General features: G+C 41.9%; 1 protein-coding gene across 1 annotated transcript in view; it reads right to left on the reverse strand.

The window, feature by feature from the left end:
* Positions 1–803: 803 nt before the first annotated feature.
* The window catches only part of LOC120046589 (ankyrin-3-like), a 144,415-nt gene continuing 124,160 nt past the window's right edge, over positions 804–21,058 (reverse strand). Inside the window, exons 38-47 of the mRNA XM_038991954.1 lie at positions 20,291–20,365; positions 10,575–10,706; positions 9,852–9,995; positions 7,018–7,551; positions 6,561–6,651; positions 6,090–6,276; positions 5,050–5,133; positions 4,748–4,864; positions 3,766–3,851; positions 804–2,939 (exon numbers count right to left, since the gene is read on the reverse strand). Of these exons, the coding sequence (XP_038847882.1) occupies positions 3,786–3,851; positions 4,748–4,864; positions 5,050–5,133; positions 6,090–6,276; positions 6,561–6,651; positions 7,018–7,551; positions 9,852–9,995; positions 10,575–10,706; positions 20,291–20,365 (1,430 nt within the window). The 3' untranslated portion in view covers positions 804–2,939; positions 3,766–3,785. The remainder of the gene's footprint in view (positions 2,940–3,765; positions 3,852–4,747; positions 4,865–5,049; positions 5,134–6,089; positions 6,277–6,560; positions 6,652–7,017; positions 7,552–9,851; positions 9,996–10,574; positions 10,707–20,290; positions 20,366–21,058) is intronic.

The following is a 21,058-nucleotide window of genomic DNA, read 5'->3' on the forward strand; positions in this document are numbered from 1 at the left end:
TACCTACTGTGAAGCATGGGGGTGGAAACATCATGCTTTGGGGCAGGTTTTTCTGCAAAGGGACCAGGACGACTGATCCGTGTAAAGGAAAGAATGAATGGGGCCATGTATCGTGAGATTTTGAGTGAAAACCTCCTTCCATCAGCAAGGGCATTGAAGATGAAACGTGGCTGGGTCTTTCAGCATGACAATGATCCCAAACACACCGCCCGGGCAACGAAGGAGTGGCTTCGTAAAAAGCATTTCAAGGTCCTGGAGTGGCCTAGCCAGTCTCCAGATCTCAACCACATAGAAAATCTTTGGAGGGAGTTGAAAGTCCGTGTTGCCCAGCAACAGCCCCAAAACATCACTGCTCTAGAGGAGATCTGCATGGAGGAATGGGCCAAAATACCAGCAACAGTGTGTGAAAACCTTGTGAAGACTTACAGAAAACATTTGACCTCTGTCATTGCCAACAAAGGGTATATAACAAAGTATTGAGAAACTTTTGTTATTGACCAAATACTTATTTTCCACCATAATTTGCAAATAAATTCATTAAAAATCCTACAATGTGATTTTCTGGATTTTTTTTTCTCATTTTGTCTGTCATAGTTGAAGTGATGAAAATTACAGGCCTCTCTCATCTTTTTAAGTGGGAGAACTTACACAATTGGTGGCTGACTAAATACTTTTTTGCCCCACTGTATATCTACCAACCTCTTTTATTCCTTAGCCTAAACATTTCACAACCCATTGGAATTTCTTACAAACATAAGAGATTCGACATCACATAAACACAAAGATAAAACAAAAACAAAATATTTCAAAACCAATGCTTTTTTATTTATTTTGTTTTTAAATTACATTTTTTAAGACGCTTGAAACATTGTGGTGGCGTCATTGCTTCTATAGCCTCTAAAAGAAGACTTTGAATAACCAAAGTGCTAGAATAGTTACATTTCAATGGCTTCACTCTGTTAGTAAGAATTGTACATCGAAAAATTTGCTCAGTTGAAAACAGATATCAAACAAAATTGACAAAATTGATAGTTCAACCATATCAAATTACCCTCTACCCCCTGATTGACATGTAAGATAGGATATATGATACAATACCCTAAATTGCTTCACTTGTCAAAAGAAATGAAGTCCTTTACATGGTTGTCATGTCCACAGCATAAACATCATCACACTAAGTCTGAGCCTTCACACCAGAATAACACCACACTTGAACTACATGGGCCTCTAGTCTAACCAATACAAAGAGAAGATCTAATGCAAAGTAATCGCCAATGAGCTATCAAAACAATGCTAGTTAGACACTGCATAGATTCTAAAGCCTAAAAAGATCACACAATTTCAGAGTTTAACACAATTTATTTTATGCTTAAATAATCGTTTTGACCATCCAGTGTTTTTGTCATACATATGCTATTAAGAGTTACAATCAAAGAATGTCTTGTGTGTCTCTATGTGAGTAGATTAAACTTAAGGAAATACTTCACAAAAACCCCAAACCCTCTTCTTTAAAACCACAGCAGCCTTTATAAAACCAATTGACACACTGCTAAAATGATTACTAACAGTCTTACAGCGTACAGCGACCTCTACACCTTATAGCCAATACACACAATACATTTATAATTTTACAGCGAGCCAGTCTTCTAGCATATACATTCAGATTACTCCTTTCTCGTAGCGTTTATGATAAACCCTGCAGAAACCGCCCTTCAGTTGTACATAGACAAACGGTAATCCTCAAGAAGCTATAGAACAAACTTTCTTCATACTGTTCCTCGTCCGAGACAAAAAAAAACACTTTTATGGTTTTTATTTTTTCTCTCATTTCAAATATAAAACTGGTGACAAATGTTAGGGCTATATTTGTACACAGATAAAGGGTTTTAATTCTAATTTTAATACAGTGTTTGCAAACTTGTACAAATTTTACTTAAAATAATGTGAAAGGCATGCATGAAAATATGAGTACTCTGAAAGACTGCTTTTGCAGAATTAGATACATCCCCATTTTGGGAATCACTGAAATTTGCAGAAGATTTTCTGGAAATTTCCTCTGTTAAAATCAAACCAGCTTTTTTCCTATACAAATGTTATACCTGCTATAATAATTAATTATACAACAACATGTGAAGTTCACTCAAATCTTCCAAAAAAGTGGAACCATTTTGATAATCATGTTGAAAGCACTTGTAAAGTTCTCTCCTCTGCATTATCATCTTGTAACTCATCATTTTAGAATTGTACAGATTGTAATTTCTATACAGAAAAAAGTATTGTTATTTTCAGGTTTAAAAAGGAAAACAAAACCCCCAGCAATTTACAACCTGACATTTATGGGTCCAAGAAAAAAATATAAGGCGAGTGTTGGAGGTGGATCAGAAGTGATCCTCTTGTTTTTGTGTCATTTTGTTGAGTTTCTTTCTCCTACTACTAGAACTGAGCTTTTGTGCCATCTTTGGTCACAGGGAAGTGTATGTTCAGTTGCACCTGTGGTTTTTCTGTAATGGAGTCTTTTTTCGGTCTCACCACAATGATCCTCAAAAGCTCTCACGACACCAATGGTTTTACTCACGACCACTTGTAGTTTTTCTGTAATGGAGTCCTTTTTCTGTGTCACCACAATGATCCTCAAAAGCTCTCATGACACCAATGGCACGTTACGAGTCACAAACAGGAAGCATAATTCTTCTGGTCCATAGACCACAGGAAGTGAGAGCTGTACAATTAGAATTCAGATTCCATGGTGAGAACCTTCCAGATCCCTCAATTGACAGGGAGTGAGTTTTTCATGCTCATGCTAAAATCAGACGGGTCAAGTTCTTCACGCTTGAAAACCACACGTTGGAAGTATTGGCTGAAATTTCCTATTTTCCTTTAGTTTTCTAGTTGTTTGTAACTTTCTGCCGTGGAAACCGATGAGAATAATTCCTGCACACCTGAAAAACAAGAAAAATTATTATTTTAGGCAGCTGTTGAGTTGAGTCCCTTAGTTATTACTAATTCGGATTACTTGATAGATGTATTACCACTACATCATAGCATCTGAATTTTATGTTCCATTTTGCTAGCTACCATTTACTGGAGCAGTCATTCCCTCGATGACGCTAGAGAGCATCAAGAAGTCTGTTGGGCCACGGGTTGTCATGGTCACCCTGGTTGTCATGGAAACCACCAGCTGAGCCAGAGATCATGAGAGTGCCACTATTCTTTTTTATTCAGGTTTGCTTAAACTGAATATTTCACCGATGCATATAGCTAACAACACCTTTCAGGGATTAACAGTAACCACTCAGATAGCGACCTCTCTTTGATGCAATTCCCACACGATAGTACTGTCTATGAGCTGGCCTTTGGGGGGATTTAGTGGATAAAGAGAGCGTTAGACAGAGAGTGTCTGTGTGACAATATATGCTGAGGTGTGTTTTGAGCATTATCCATTTTCCCTTTGTGACTAGTCACCCAACCACACAGCTGATGTAACCAGAATCAAAACAGACAAGAGTCAGGCTTTCAGTTTGAAACATAAAGGTCTGTTTGGAGTAGAATGAAATACGTGAATCATCAGGGCAGGAGAGTACCGTGGACAACATTGCAGAAGAGAACAAGTACAGTATAGTGAAATGGAGCAGAGCTGCACCAGGTTTAAACATGTATATGGAATGGAACAGAAAATATTGTGCACACCACTGAACAGTGACAGGGGATAGAAATGAATGAGTTTATGAGAGAAGTGGTGGGGTAAAGCACTATTTGGTAAAGTACCTGGTGGAGCACAGCTAGCCCTACGAGTGAAGCTTCTTTTCTCCCAACCTCTCCTCCTTCCTCCTGCTTTTAGCTCCATCTCCTTGCTGCAACACACAAATGCACACACATACAAGTGAGATGAGGCCAATTTCAAAACCCCACATCCTGAGAGGCATCCTGGCAAGCAGTAACCCAACACTGCAACCTGAAAACCGCAACCCGAGTGCAGCTAGACCAGAGATAAGCAACATGTGAGATGATTTAATATTAGCAACCTGAAACCATCAACCTGAAAGCAGTAAACCAGTCCACAGAGGCAAATGTTAGCATCACACACATACGCAGATAGCAAGATACCGTGAAGTGAAATCACACAACATTCTAAAGACATAGTGAGTGTTTAAATTCCCGGAGAAATAATTATAGCCCAGAGGAGTTGTATTACCACAAACAAACGAGATGTGTCAGGGCAGAGCGCACCTGGTTCATTACAGAACAATCAGTTTTCAAATTCAATGTGGGCCACAAACAATAGCTGAAACATATTCAGCATCCTAGTCATTGAGCTCTCATGCACGCACACAGAGACACACAGACAGGCAGACACTCAAATAGACACAGACACACATACACACACAGCCAGGCAGACACTCAAATAGACACAGACACACAGAGACACACAGACAGGCAGACACTCAAATAGACACAGATACACATACACACACAGACAGGCAGACACTCAAATAGACACAGATACACATACACACACAGACAGGCAGACACTCAAACAGAGACACAGATACACACACACACACACAGACAGGCAGACACTCAAACAGAGACACAGAAACACACACACTGGTAACATAACGGCAGAACTTGAACGTCGAATCCCACGACCGCATCCTGAGTTAAGGTCCCCACCCGTTTTCTGTTCAAGCTCAGAACCCCAGAACCCCCTTGGGGCAACCTATGCGGCCTATTTTGTTGTCATGCCAACCTCTAGCTCCTCCTCCAGTGAGAAAGGGCAAGGCCAGAGGTCTCCTCGGTCCCACCTCCCCCTGTCCCCGCCCTGGTCGTCAGGCATGGACACCCGCCTGATGACTTTTCTGATGACCTGGGAAAAGTGGAGGAGATAATGATCATGGTCAAGATGGAGAGGGTATGGCCGGGATACACACACAAACACAAGTGGATAGGGTTTAGGATTTTTTGGGAGGAGAGTTTCGAGGATGCTTTGAGAAGGTGGGTATGATAATTCAGAGGTGTATTTTTAGGACGAGGGCAGTGGCAGATAGTTACTTTTCTAGTGATGATGTTACCGTCTTCATCGGTAAACTGTTCTTCTGTCACTGATTCACCCGGAATATTCTTTGCCTGTTCTCCCTGTAAGTGCTCATGGTTAGGACTACAATCAGAACTGGTCCACATTCACTTCAGCCAGTGTAACAGCAAACTACTAACACACTCTGCAGCAACAGCACCATCAAACTGCAAGCAAACCTCTAGAGACAGAATATTTTAGAATTCCCCAAGAGTTGTTGATTGAAAAGATAACAAAATGAATGTGGCATGTCCCTTTAAATGGCATCACAGAGGCAACAGTGAGACACAAAATGATCCTTGATTGAAAACATGAAAGCAGGTTACCAGGCCAGGACACACACACACACACACACACACACACACACACACACACACACACACACACACACACACACACACACACACACACACACACACACACACACACACACACACACACACACACACACACACACACACACACACACTTCAAACAAACATTCTGAAGTTTCCTTTTTCTCCCACTGATAGCTGTCAGTTAAGCCACACCAGTCCACTGCACACCAGAGGCAAAGCTAGTTTAACCATCTATAGCCAAACCTAAACCAAACCTTCACCCAGTCTCAGCAGGGTACCTTAAGAATGACCCGGCGCCGAAACACCCTGGTGGTGACGGTTTGTTCCTCATCAGTGCCAGACTCACTAAAACGCTGCTGAAGAGTGCAGTTAAAGCAACATTACAGACAGTGAGAAGGAGATATAGAAAACACAAAAAAAGCAGGCGAGAGAGAATTTGTTAGCGTCACACAATCCCAAGGTTCTTCTGACATCAGCAACAATGAACAATGGCACATCTGGAAATAAGGGTCAAGTTAAATTTACAGTCAACCAGTTGATTTAAAAGAATGGACATCCAGTTCATGTCGCTGTGAAAAAGAAACAACAGTGATGTACCCGATGAGCCGTATTCACTGTAGTAGACACACATTGTACAAAAACATTTACAGTACATTATCTTGCATAGTCATTGCAATTACCTGGACTTTCTTCTCAGACACAAGTACGCCTTCTTCCGTCCCATGTCCAGCTCTTCTGTTGGCTGAGTCCTGCGATACAGGAAGTGACCCGTCATGAGGTGGTAGCTCCGTGTGATCGCCATTGTGCCTGGACCTCCCTGGCTCCCCTCTAGAGGAAGAGGTGACGGAGTCACTGGAGTTCTCCTGGCTGTGGGGAGAGATTGGGAGAAAGAGTAAGGTTGAGACTTAGATTGAAACTCGGATTAATGTTTAAGGATTACAATTCAGAGAACATTGACTAAGATAAAGCTCAATATTGAGAATAGGATGGGGTTGTTATCAAATGTATTGATCAAATAGTTTGTGATGAAAGCAGATTATGTAAAAAGACAAAGACTGAGGCGAAGATATTGAATCCCAGTTGTAGATTTACATGAAAGTGTATTTATCCTTAATCCATAGCAGTGATGGAATATATATATTTTTGTGTACCTATTTTCCTGGCGGTCTAGCAGGTCTGAGCTCACACTGCGGCCGGGTGTGGGCGGCTCCACGTTGACGCTGAATGTCTCACTGTGCCAACCTGGAAGTGAACACATGTCTTTTTCTGCCTGCTTCACCTGACTGAGAATCTCCTGAACCTTGGCCTCCGTCATCTCCTCACCCTCCTCTTCCTCTGAGCCTTCCTCCAAATGAATATCCTCCAACAGCGACTTCAACTTGTCTTCTGTCATCTCATTTTCATCTCCATCCTTTTCCTCAGTGGAACCAGACATTCCCTGCTCCCCCAACGCCTCAGCCCCATTCTCTGGCTCCTTACCCCCCTCCAACACCATCTTATTATCCCCCTCTTTCAACACCTTAGCCCCCTCTTCCGCCACCTCAGCCCCATTCTCTCTTTCCTTTCCCCCCTCTTCTACCACTTTATCCCCTTCTTCCGCCATCTCACCTGCCTCCACCACTTCCTCACCATCTCCCTTCACGACCTCCTCAGCCCCTGCCTGTCTGCTGTCCTGCTGTGCTTGCCAAGGTGATGATGGGGAGGAGAAAGATGATAAGAAGGAGACTTGCTCTTTGACCTCTTTTTCTACTTCACACTGTTCAGGGGAAGCGAATGACATCTGTTGGAGGATTATGTCCACTTCCTTTTTCTCTTCTTCCACTATCAGCACCTGGTCAACTTTAGCCATTCCTGTGTTGGTGGCAGCGGTGGGATCTAAGTCAAGGGTGGGAATGTACAGGGACAGCTCATAGGGTCTAGAAGGGCTCCTAGTGGAGGAGTCAGGCTGCACACTAGGCTCCATGTGGTCGGCCCAGGACTCAGACTTGGTGGGGATGAAGATAGGAGGGTCTGGGTTGAGCTGGACAGGGGTAGCTTCGGGGTCAATGGTGAGGGTAGGGGGTTCAGAGTAGAGCTCTGTGAAGGAAGGGTCAGAGTGCAGTTGGGCTGGGGACTGCAGCTCCGCTAGGATGCAGTGATAATCTGTTGGGAGATGATATACTCACATGGACGCACATGACACAAGGAATCCCACATAAACCACACACCACATGGACTGAGTGACATGGACAATGGAACAGAGACTGACTATAGAGCATGCAACAAAACACCCACTAATTATGGTGACCCTCAGAGGGGACACTGGTGTCATGAATCATCAGCACAATATGCAGCACTTTTGTTTCACTTGAGAAACCCAACGTAAAAATGGTATAAAACAAATTATACTTACACTGACAAAAACAATAAATACTTATGTCCGTCACAGCTTTTAACAGTTTTATGACAAGATAGTTTTGTTCTTTAAAGGGATGGGTTCATATGCAGCCATTGAGATGGGATAAGAAAACAAAACAGAAATAAGTAAGGAATGGTAGAAATGTCCATATGTGTGATGAGTGGGTTTTATTAGTTAACAGTTGAGTGGGTGTTTAGTCATGCTCTCACAGAAAAGATGAAAGAGGATAGGAGGGGGCTTAGATGAAGATTTCTAGGGTAGAGGGGTCGATGCGAACCCAAGAGGGAGGTGCAAAAGGAGAAGGTACGGGGGACACAGGGATATTGACACACAGGACAGGGGGGCAGGGAACGGATGAGAGGGGAGGAAGGGCCAGGACTAGGGCAGTGAGACCCTGCAGGTGATATTAGGGTGAGGACAGCAAAGGAGATGGGGGAGACAGGGTGGGACAAAGTGGGAAATGGGGTTTCTAAGGATTCCAGACTGTGGGACTGGCATAGGGTCACATAGGGAGACAGCTGGGGGGTGGGAGAAGAAGAGAGGACTTTGGCATCTCCTGTGGGTTTAAGACTTGGTGACTGAGGAGGAGATGAAGGAGTCAGCTGGGGTATGGGAGTAGAGGAGATGGGTGTGGGTTGACTGGGTTCCCCAGTGGGTTGAGCCTGAGGACTCGAAAACTGAGCATTGAGGGAGATACTTGGAAGGGATGAGGGAGAGAGCTGGGGCATGGGAGTAGAGGACAGGTGTGTGGGTTGACTGGGGTCCCCAGTGGGCTGAAGACTTGGTGACTGGGGGATGAGAAGGAGACATGGAAGAGGAGAGGGAGCTGGATTGGGTGGTGGAGATGAGGGTAAAGGTGTGAGGTCCATGAGTGAGACAGAGGATTCATAACTTAGGGATCAGCGGTGTGGGCAAAGTAAGGGAGAGAGGTGTGGAGGTCTGCAAGACCAAGAATGAATCAGGGTTTAGGGAATGATTCTTAATCGAGGGAGACACTGGAATTGCAGAGATGGAGGCGCTCTCATGAACAACAAAGCATGCTACTGGTGAGGACACACGACGATAAAAGAGAAACAAAGACACACAAAAAAAGCTAACAAAATACAAAAACGTATTAACAAGACAAGACAATGATGAATGAGAGTACAGAGAGATGATTTTGATTAGGTGGGAGGGAAGGGAATGGGGAAGTGCAGAGATGACAGCACAATACTCTTAATAAGCCGTTAGGAGCTGTTATAAGCTGCCCTGGAGATTGGGCTGTGGAGATGGACGAGCGCGTAAGAGGAAGAAGGTAGTCTGGTTTCACAGAGGACGAAGCTCTGTCATTCTATCCGGAGAGGGCTCAGAGGAACTGGAGGTAGATTAGAGAACTAGACAGATCTAGAGCTATAGATGAACAAAGTACAACAGACTGTCTGTTGAGTCTATGGCTACTCCATGCATTAGGGAACAAAGGGGTTTATACAGTAGTGTCCTGTTGAAGGTACAAGGTAATCAGGTAAAAGCAGTGTGTTACAGCATGCAACTGGTTAGCATTATGGATAGTTTTAGTGTTTGTCATCAATTCATCTTACAAAACCCTTGGAGCACAAATGCAATTTGATTTTTAGAGGGCTTAAATAATATAAAAGGTCATGTCAATCAAGACCTCTCTAGAAAATCTTTGGGCTTAACATGCTATTCTCATCATCAGGGTTGGTTGGTGTCAATTTAATAGGAGCCCAGTTATTTCAGAAAGTGAATTAAAATACATTTCCTGAATTGACTAAGTTAAAAGTGAACCCATGGCACTCTGCATGCTAACATTTCCTCACACTCATTTGAGTGTCAGAAAATGGTTAGACCGAAACTGACAAATAAAAGCAGAAAACGAAGGGTCAGACATCAGCCTATCTAAGATAGGGTACTGTAGTCTCCATAGGCAAACTGCATTCAATAGTATAGCCAGGCAATTTGTTCTTATTTTTGCTACAGTTGTAAGGCAAAAACAAAAGAGGTAGCAGGAGAGGTAAGAGGTCAGCTAGATGGAGCTAAACTTTACCATCAGCCTGATCCAGGTAAACAGCGTTATCATCGGCAAAACTTCTCGTGCCTGAAATGTTACCATAGTCAAATATCGGCCCCTCCAGTAAAGTCACAATATCCATCCGATTGACTTTGGTCAGCACTGCAGTTAAGGCATCCGCTGTAAGAAAAACAGACAACCAGGAAGTCAGTCAAACAAAGACAAGACACTGTTGTACAATATGACAGTTGTCTGAACAATATGCACTGTTCCTTAACCCAGATGTTGTCATTGTCATAACTCTTGCAAGGTAAATAGTTTACAATCACACTGCAGTGTATCAAGGTGAAAAAAGGGTTGCCGTATTCTTCTCTTCTACAAGGAGACTGGGCCAAGTTGTATTTTCCTGTACTAAACATGATGTCCTTAGTAGGAGCATGAACATAATATGTGACTTCATATTAAGCTGAATGACAGCTGCATTAGGAATCTTAACAAACATAGAAGCCATTCTGCTTCTACATAAGTCCTTTCAATGTCATTCAGTATGAAATATTCACAGACACGAAGAGAGGGAAAGACAAGGAGTTCAGAAGGAGAGAGGGATGAGAGAGGTAGTGAGGCCTTTTTTATGGACATGGAAAAATACAGTAGCGAGGTACTCTGTAGTACATAATCATACAAGTGTAATAGTGAGATGTGATAGAAGAGAAAGCCATAGTGGGTAGAAATACATTTGGGAGAAGGAGAGACACTCACTCGTTGCGTTTTTACCGTCCCGGCTGACCCATTTCTTTAGCAGCATGAAGCTCTGCGCTGTCAAGGAGTTGGGGTTCTCCACTCGGATGTGGTTGATCTCGTCGACAGAAAAGTTCATTTCCCGAGCCAGCTCTGCAAACGCATCCAAAAATACATTACATCACAACAGTTCAGTTTTAGGATTTAGTCTAGTCTTAGTCATTTTGACTCAAATATCATTAACCTTTTACTGCAGTGGGCTAAATCAGGGTAACACAGAGTGTTTCTTGGTAGTCTTAAACAAATCTACTTTGAAACAAAAGTATACAACTCACACACATGGTTAAGGACTTTAAAAAAGAAGACACCTACCTGTACCATGTCAGATATAGTTGAAATGTATTATATTTTTTGTTTGCATCCCAATATTACACTTTATATACATCAAAGACTGAAATATATATATAAAAAAGCATTGACATAGAAACGGGATTTTCTGCGTTTAAAAAATAATGTTTATGAATGATGAAATTAAGAAAAATATATATATATATTTTTTAAAGTACATTTTTAAAAATAAACATTCCACCCATGAGGCCACTAGAGGGCGATTTGGTCATTTGACTGCAGGAAATATTTTTTTGTCATTGTAATAATTATTTAGTTACTGTCTAAATGACGAAAACAGTAGGACATTTTAGTCATCTAAATGCCCTTTCATTTTAGTCACATCACATTTGTATTGCATCATTAACCTATAGTAAACATACACACTGACATGTGCACAAACATACACTTGAGTATACAAAACATTAAGAACACCTGCTCTTGAGCAAGGCACTTAAGCCTACTTTGCTCCAGGTGCACCATACCACTATGGCTGACCCTAATGTTTGGTATACTCAGTGTACATAGCCTTGTACTACCAACATGTTTTTCTGCATAACATCCTATTCTCTTCCCAAAAGCAGAAATATGACAAACACATATAACAACATATACTAATGATCTGGCCATATAAATTCAGCCCACATAGACACTGCAAATCACATACAAAACAAACACACACATACAAATGCAGAGAGGGAGAGAAAGAGAAACACAATCACCAGATGGTGCCGCAAAGTTTTGGCAAAGCATTACAACCTGTAATTTAAATTGGATTTCATGTAATGGACATACACAAAATAGTCCAAATTGGTGAAGTGAAATGGAAAAAATTACTTGATAAAAAAAATATAAAAACGGAAAGGTGGTGCGTGCATATGTATTCACCACCTTTGCTACGAAGCCCCTAAATAAGATCTGGTGAAACCAATTACCTTCAGAAGTCACATAATTAGTTAAATAAAGTCCACCTGTGTGCAATCTAAGTGTCACATGATCTGTCACATGATCTCAGTATATATACACCTGTTCTGAAATGCCCCAGAGTCTGCAAAACCACTAAGCAAGGGGCACCACGAAGCAAGCGGCACCATGAAGACCAAGGAGCTCTCCAAACAGGTCAGGGAAAAAGTTGTGGAGAAGTACAGATCAGGGTTGGATTATAAAAAATATCTCAAACTTTGAACATCCCACAGAGCATCATTAAATCCATTATAAAAAAATTGTAAGAATATTGCAACACAACAAACCTGCCAAGAGAGGGCCGCCCACCAAAACTCATGGACCAGGCAAGGAGGGTATTAATCAGAAAGGCAACAAAGAGACTAAAGATAACCCTGAAGGAGCTGCAAAGCTCCACAGCGGAGATTGGAGTATCTGTCCATAGGACCACTTTAAGCCGCACACTCCACAGAGCTGGGCGTTACGGAAGAATGGCCAGAAAAAAGCCATTGCTTAAAGAAAAAAATAAGCAAACATGTTTGGTGTTCACCAAAAGGCATGTGGGAGACTCCCCAAACATATGGAAGAAGGTACTCTGGTCAGATGAGACTAACATTTAGCTTTTTGGTCATCAAGGAAAACGCTATGTCTGTGTCACACCCTGACCTGAGATATCTGTTTTCTTTATATTTTGGTTAGGTCAGGGTGTGACTAGGGTGGGTACGTTAGTTTTTGTATTGTCTAGGTTTTTTTGTATGTCTAGGGTTTTTGTAGGTCTAGGTGATTTGTATGTCTAGAGTGGCCTGATATGGTTCCCAATCAGAGGCAGCTGTTTATCGTTGTCTCTGATTGTGGATCATATTTAGGTAGCCATTTTCCCTTTGGTGTTTGTGGGTTCTTATTCTATGTTTAGTTGCCTCTCTGCACTATTTCATATAGCTTCACATTTCGTTCATTTTGTTAGTTTGTTCAGTGTTCTTTCTTTATAAAGAAGAATGTACGCATACCACGCTGCACCTTGGTCCGATTCATATGACGAACGTGACAGTCTGGCGCAAACCCAACATCTCTCATCACCCCGAGAATACCATCTCCACAGTGAAGCATGGTGGTGGCAGCATCACGCTGTGGGGATGTTTTTAATTGGCAGGGACTGGGAAGCTGGTAAGACTTGAAGGAATGATGGATGGCGCTAAATACAGGGAAATTCTTGAGGGAAACCTGTTTCAGTCTTCCAGAGATTTGAGACTGGGACGGAGGTTCACCTTCCAACAGGACAATGACCCTAAACATACTGCTAAAGCAAGTCTTGAGCGGTTTAAGGGGAAACATTTTAATGTCTTGGAATGGCCTAGTCAAAGCCCAGACATCAATCCAATTGAGAATCTGTGGTATGACTTAAAGATTGCTGTACACCAGCGGAACCCATCTAACTTGATGGAGCTGGAGCAGTTTTGCCTTGAAGAATGGGCAAAAATCCCAGTGGCTAGATGTGCCAAGCTTATAGAGACATACCCCAAGAGACTTGCAGCTGTAATTGCTGCAAAAGGTGTCTCTACAAAGTATTGACTATGGGTGGGTGAATAGTTATGCACGCTCAAGTTCTGTTTTTTTGTCTTGTTTGTTTCACAATAAAAAAATATTTTGCATCTTCAGAGTGGTAGGCATGTTGTGTAAATCAAATGATACAAAAAAATCAAAAATCAATTTTAATTCCAGGTTGTAAGGCAACAAAATAGAAAAATGCCAAGGGGGGTGAATACTTTTGCAAGCCACTGTATGGGTTGCACCTCTGTTACTCGGTCGCATCATTGCCATTGTTATCAACGTTCCACAGACGTCGCAGCCTCATTGATGTCCAAAAGTTGAACGAGGGCTAATGACTTTGAATGAGAGCTAATGACGGTTTCGCACAGTGATGTAGTCGAGCCTGAATCAAGTCCCAAGTCCCCTGTGCTCGAGTCCAAGTCCCAGTGCTCGATTCCTGGACCAAGTGCTCAAGTCTGAGTCACTAGGTCCACATTAACTCAAAATGAAGTTATTCACCCAGTCAGATGTAGCGTATTGGCAAGAGGAATGTTGTCAATAAATAGTTTGATGTCCCTTTTCCTTTCTTTTGATGTCCCTTGTCCCTGATGAGATTTACCAAATGTTACTTTGCATATAGGCTACTGGTAATGTTACCAGGGCCACGTTCAGTTGCAAAACGTTCTCGAACGTTGCAGTTAGAAATTCCACGATTAGAGCCGACATTATTCCTTATTCAACATGTCAGAGGCATGTTTGTTCTACATAGTATATTTCTATCTGAACTTTTCAAAATGTTGTGTGCTTCTGAACACGCGCCAGGTTTTTAATGAGGTAACATGACTGAACAAGGTGTAGCCTAAACAAATGGTAAACGGTCCGGTATGCAAGTAACCTAGTTTTAGAACAGCCTGCGATATGCTTTATGAATGTAAAATGCTGCCCGCCAATGCACAATAGAAAGAAAATAAATTAGCGCCAGTATTATGGGTCTAATCTTTTGAGAGGTAATGGCTTGAATCAAGCCATTTTCACTGAGGAAAAGAGGGAGACTTGGCTACAGATCTTGGCTATGAAATGCAGTGGGGACTGTGGGATTAAAAAATTTTTTTTTACCTTTATTTAACTAGGCAAGTCAGTTAAGAACAAATTCTTATTTACAGTGACAGCCTACCAGGGAACAGTGGGTTAACTACCTTGTTCAGGGGCAGAACAAAATAGTTTTTCCTTGTCAGTTCGGGGATTCAATCCAGCAACCTTTCGGTTACTGGCCCAACAGTTAAACCACTAGGCTACCTGCCATCCCAGTGGGAGGGTTGAGCGAGACTACAAATTCAAAGACAGCCTACTTTTTTTTATAAACAACTCAATGCTGCTATTGTTTTTAATTTCGGGAAAGCAGCTTGTGTTTCTTAACCAGGCAAAGGGTAGCTAACTAGAAGGCCAAACTGGTCTCAGAGCATCTCGTATTATTCTGTATGTAAATCCGGGACACTCCATTTAGTATGATATGTTACATTTCGTATATGGGATGTATTAATTTGTGGATGTACATCACCAAGTTCGTATGACATGTTACGAATTACAATTTGTATTATATGTTACGAATTTACAACACGTGCAATATTTTACTAATTTGCAAAACGTACTATGTTACGAATTTGCGAAACGTATGGTATTTTACGAAGTCTAGCTAGGTGGCTAACGTTAGATAGGCTAGGGGTTATGGTTAAGGTTAAGTTTAGGAGTTTGGTTAAAGGGTTAGTGGAAGGGTTTGCTAACATGCTAAGTAGTTGCAAAGTAGATAAAAAGTAGTAAGTCATAGAAAAGTTGCTAATTAGCTAAAATTGTCCCTGATGAGATTCAAACTCACAACCTCTGGGTTACTAGATGTTTGCGTTATACGCCCACCCACCCTGACCAACCACCCATAAGTAACCATCTGTCTTATGTAACCATACCAAACGCATGGTTGGGTAGCTTACTTTCTAAATGTAATCTGTTACAGTTGCTAGTTACCTGTCCAAAGTTTGGGTAACTTTTGGATTACCCTAACTCAGTAAAGTAATCTGATTATATTCAGTTACTTTTAGATTATTTTCCCCTTAAAAGGCATTAGAAGAAGACACAAATGTATGTTACCAATTGAACCACATCTATTGCAGGATAAATCAATGTTAAAGTTGACATAGCTGGCCATATATGGATGTTAAATTGTACTTTATGGGTTGGATATGTAGGCTTCTTCTAACCCATCGCTTTCTACTACATATATTAATACGATTAAATTATATCTTTACATTAAAAACCAAAGTCTATCAGAATTCCAGTAATTCCAATAAATATTATACCCTTTGATCTTCAAGAATAGGACTTTGAAATATGGAAGTAGAGATTAGCCAAATAACCCCAAAACTAAGGATTTAGCCAGCCCTACTGTTTCTGATTTTGTTGTCATGGAGGACTGATTGGGGTCATTGATTTGAGTTGAAAAAGAAATGCTGCGCTCATGGAATGGCATGCTTTGAGCGCGACTGAAAAGTGCTATCTACATGTGAAAAATGAATGCCATATGCTGCATTTGCTATAGGCCTACTGTTTACCTTTCTTGTTGGTGACACTTTGATATCTTGATAATATGCAATTGTTTAAAAGGCAAATCCACAGATGAAACAATAACAAAACGGTCGCCCCGCCTGTGTTTTGGTAAAAAGCTGAGCGATGGGCCTGGAGAAATGTAACCACCCTCAGATTAATAGACAGAGCTATGAATGCAAGGACTGACCATCCATGATATCAAAATGTATGTTTTAACCATGTTATTAGGCTACATTTACAATGTTTACAAACATTGGAGAAAAACAAGCTTATATTTTCATGGAGTGTGACAGTTGAACTAAGCTCATGATGCATTTATAAGTTATATTCTTCAAGAATCAATGGATATATATACAGTGCCTTCGGAAAGTATTCAGACCCCTTGGCTTTTCCCACATTTTGTTACCATTTAGCCTTATTCTAAAATGGATAACGTTTTTTTTGTAATCCACAGAAATCTACACACAATACCCCATAATGACAAAGCGAAAACATTATAAACAGAAATACTTATTTACATAAGTATTCAGACCCTTTTCTATGAGACTCAAAATTGAGCACAGGTGCATCCTGTTTCCATTGATCATCCTTGAGATGTATCTACAACTTGGAGTCCACCTGTGGTAAATTCAATTGATTGGACATGATTTGGAAAGGTACACACCTGTCTATATAAAGGTCCCACAGTTGACAGTGCATGTCAGAGCAAAAACCAACCCATGAAGTCGAAGGAATTGTCCTTGGAGCTCCGAGACAGGATTGTGTCGAGGCACAGATCTGGGGAAGGGTAACAAAAGATTTCTGCAGCATTGAAAGTCCCCAAGAACACAGTGGCCGCCATCATTGTTAAATGGAAGAAGTTTGGAACCACCAAGACTCTTCCTAGAGCTGGCTACCCAGCCAAACTGAGCAATCGGGGGAGAAGAGCCTTGGTCAGAGAGGTGACCAAGAACCCGATGGTCACTCTGACAGAGCTTTAAAGTTCCTCTGTGAAGATGAGAGAATCTTCCAGAAGGACAACCATCTCTGCAGCACTCTACCAATCAGGCCTTTATGGTAGCGTGGCCAGACGGAAGCCACTCTACAGTAAAAGGTACATGACAGTCAGCTTGGAGTTTGCCAAAAGGCACCTAAAGACTCTCAGACCATCAGAAACAAGATTCTCTGGTCTGATGAAACCAATATTGAACTCTTTGGCCTCAATGCTAAGCGTCACGTCTAAAGGAAACCTGGCACCGTCCATACGGTGAAGCATGGTGGTAGCAGAATCATTCTGTGGGGAGGGACTGGGAGACTAGTCAGGATTGAGGCAAAGACGAACGGAGCAAAGTACAGAGAGAGAGTGCTCAGGACCTCAGACTGGGGCGAAGGTTCACCTTCCAACAGGACAACGACCCTAAGCACACAGCCAAGACAACGCAGGAGTGGCTTCGGGACAAGTCTCTGAATGTCCTTGAGTGGCCCAGCCAGAGCCCGGACTTAAACTTGATTGAACAACTCTGGAGAGACCTATAAATATCTGTGTAGCAACGCTCCCCATCCAACCTGACAGAGCTTGAGAGGATCTGCAGAGAAGAATGGGAGAAACTCAGCAAATACAGGCGTGCCAAGCTTGTACCGTCATACCCAAGATGCATCAAGGCTGTAATCGTTGCCAAAGGTGCTTCAACAAAGTACTGAGTAAATGGTCTGAATACTTGTGTAAACGTAATATTTCTGTTTCTATTTTTTTTTTTTTTAATTAGCAAAAAAATTATAAAAGTTTAGACAGTTTTGCTAATTTATTCAAAATAAAAAACTGAAATATCACATTTACATAAGTATACAGACACTTAACTCAGTACTTTATCCAAAATGTGGAAAAGGTCAAGGGGTCTGTCACGTTGGCATGAAGGATCGGGAGACAGACGCAGGAATGTGTAATAGTTGTTTTTATTGTACCCAAATTACGGCGTGCCGTGTAAAGGAACGGGGACGAAGACCAAACACTATACAAAAACACAGGGTTGAAACCCAAACAAAAAGAGCGAGGAGTACCTTGAATAAATAACACACACGCACGATGATTAACACATGGGAGGAGACCAGTAATCATCTGCGCAATCCACAAGGGCATGAAAGCCCAAAACACACAGCACATGTACTCACACGCACCAACGGACATTGTAACAATGATCGCCAGCCCAATGGAAATCAAAGGGCACACTTATACAAGTACTAATCAGTGGGAATAGGGGACAGGTGTGTGTAATGAAAGTTCCGGAGGGATCTGTGACAGTACCCCCCCCCCCCTACGCGCAACACCAGCTTCAAGGACGATCACAGGAACGCAGTGCAGGTCGATCAGGACCCGATGCAGCTGCCGAAGTTGCGTCGTCGTCGGACGGGCCAGTTGCCGCTGTCAAAGTTGCGTCGGACGGACCAGTAGCAGTGGCGTTGGTCGGACAGACCGGTTGTGGCTGCCGAAGTTGCGGCGGAGCCGGATGGACCAGTAGCAGCGTCATCTCCCTTAATGGTCGATTATTCTGTCACGTTGGTATGAAGGATCGGGAGACAGACGCAGGAATGCGTAATAGTTTTTTTAATTAATCCCAGATTACGGCGTGCCGTGTATAGGCACGAGGATGAAGACCAAACAAACATGTAACACTTGGCATTCTCTCAACCAGCTTCATGAGGAATGCTTTTCCCACATACGCTGAGCACTTGTTGGCTGCTTTTCCTTCACTCTGCTGTCCAACTCATCCCAAACCATCTCAATTGGGTTGAGGTTGGGTGATTGTGGAGGCCAGGTCATCTGATGCAGTTACATACATTATCTGTATGAATTAGATTGAGCAATAAAATCCCCACTTTTATTCCATAGGCTGGGATCTGCACTATGCAGTTTTGCAAGAGCACATTTTTCACTGGCTGTCCACTGGTTTCAAAAACAATGATTGATACAGTAGGCAGCTTAAACTTTTTGAATTCAACCATTATTGGGTTCAAATACACATTTAGATTTGTGAACAGCCATCCACAACAACCACATTCCGTAAGGCACAAATAGCTAAATGAGAGAGCAGCAGTGCGATTCACATCAATGTGCTATGTAGATATCAATGAGTGATATCTGTATCGCCGTAGACTACACCACTGCTGTCATCCTTACCTCCAAGGGTTTATTCAAGTTGGATAATCTTTGGATGCCGACAGAAGTCGCACCATTGGAAGACATAGCTTGGACTGTAGTCTACAAAAGCCTATTCTTGTTATTTTCCCGCGATCCATCAAACCTATTTGGTGTGTCATCATAGTGGTCTCTGACTTGTTGTCAGACTCGCTCAGATGGAACAAACTTAAACTTGCACCTTTTTCAATGTTGATTTGAATGTCATTGAGAAAACAGAGAAGTGTCAAAGTTTTTTTCCGCAAACATCCTTTCCGAATTTAAAAGTAATCTTCAAAATAATCATCTAGGTTTGCAAAAGTATCTGTAATCTGACTACAATATTTTTGCTGGTAACATAACGGATGACAGTCAACATTTCTGTTACTCCCCAACCCTGACCAAACGTAACATATCATACTAATTTGAGTGTCCCGGATTGACATTTACTATGTTACGTTTAGTCTGAGACCAGGCTGAGAAGGCTGGTTGTGACTGGTTAGCTACAAGGAAGCAAAAGAGTCTCCCTCGTGATGTGTATAATCGGAGGTGGAACAGCCGGGGCGAAGCCTGTCTGTCTGCCCACACTCATCGCTTGCTACCCCTCAGCTCAGCAGATGATGTAGGCTGTATGTACCGGGTGCGGCTCGTCCTTCCCACTGCTGAACAGAACTTGCGCTGCATATCTGTGCTGTTAATATTAATTGTGCTTATTACTGAAAAGCTCTCAATCTCTCCAAAAACTCTTGTCCAGTCCACTTAGAAGTCAGATTTTAGTCAGAGATAATTTTGTCTCGTCTCGTTTAAGTCAACTGAAGTGAAAAATAATTTTCAGTTTTTTGTGGGTCTATTTAGTCAATTATAGTCTCATCAAATACCACCGAAAAATGTGTTTTACAAATATTTTAAGTCAATATTTTTGTTGACGAAATTAACACTGCATCAGTTCAAGGCATCCATTTCTGCACATGCATGAGTATGTAGAGCTGCAGTGTAAGAAGAGCATCACTCTGTAAAGGGCACTGTTTCCTCACAATAATATCGTTGTTGTTTTCTTGAGAGAGGGGAAAGCAGAAGAATAGAGAGCCATGAAGACAGATGGTACTGAGACCAGGGAGCACTATTTCCTTACCAGTCCAGCTAAGTCCCAGGTGGTCGGCCACAATGGCCATCCGCAGGTCTGTTCGCTCACAGGGACTCTGAGGACCTAAAGGGCAGAGATAATCTAAATAATCAACACGGTTCAGTACCTTTTCTATTGACTGAAATAAGAGTACAGAGGACTCTTTCCTTTTCTGGCCAAGCGTGGTATTTTCCAAATGATATAAAAGCAGACTGAGTGTTTTGCAGCCTCTCCTCTGTGTTTGATATATAAATATTGAATCAACAGGTTTACTGTAAATGTGCATTTTATTATTCAATGGCTTGTTTAGGCTGACAGCACTTCAGATCTAGTTTCCTGAATGGCAAGAAAAGGCAGAATAGACACTATATGATGGACTACAGTGGGTTATTTGGACACAGGTGCTCTGTGAATGTTTGTGAATATGTATCCTCTAAGCAGGCAGTAACTATCATAAGAACCATACAAACAAAATAATGTAAAAATGGGTCAAAAGAGTCATGTACTCGTAGGAACTCTAGGGTGGATTCATAGTTCTTAAATGGGACTACACAGTACACATGCGGACAACCTTTCTGTTTTTGCTAAGGCTAATTAGCTCAGAGACACAACTTGACCATGAAATAGAATAAACTAGAACTGCTGTTTTCAGTAGCCACCCTGCACAGACAGACAGATAGACAGACTCAGTAGCCGTCAACAGGAGACTGGCTGTGCCAGTGCACCAGTCACTACTCTGGCATGCTGAGGTATCTGACAACTAAGGGGTTGAGGGGA

Source organism: Salvelinus namaycush, chromosome 4 (assembly GCF_016432855.1).
Source record: "Salvelinus namaycush isolate Seneca chromosome 4, SaNama_1.0, whole genome shotgun sequence".
NCBI classification, from domain to species: domain Eukaryota; kingdom Metazoa; phylum Chordata; class Actinopteri; order Salmoniformes; family Salmonidae; genus Salvelinus; species Salvelinus namaycush.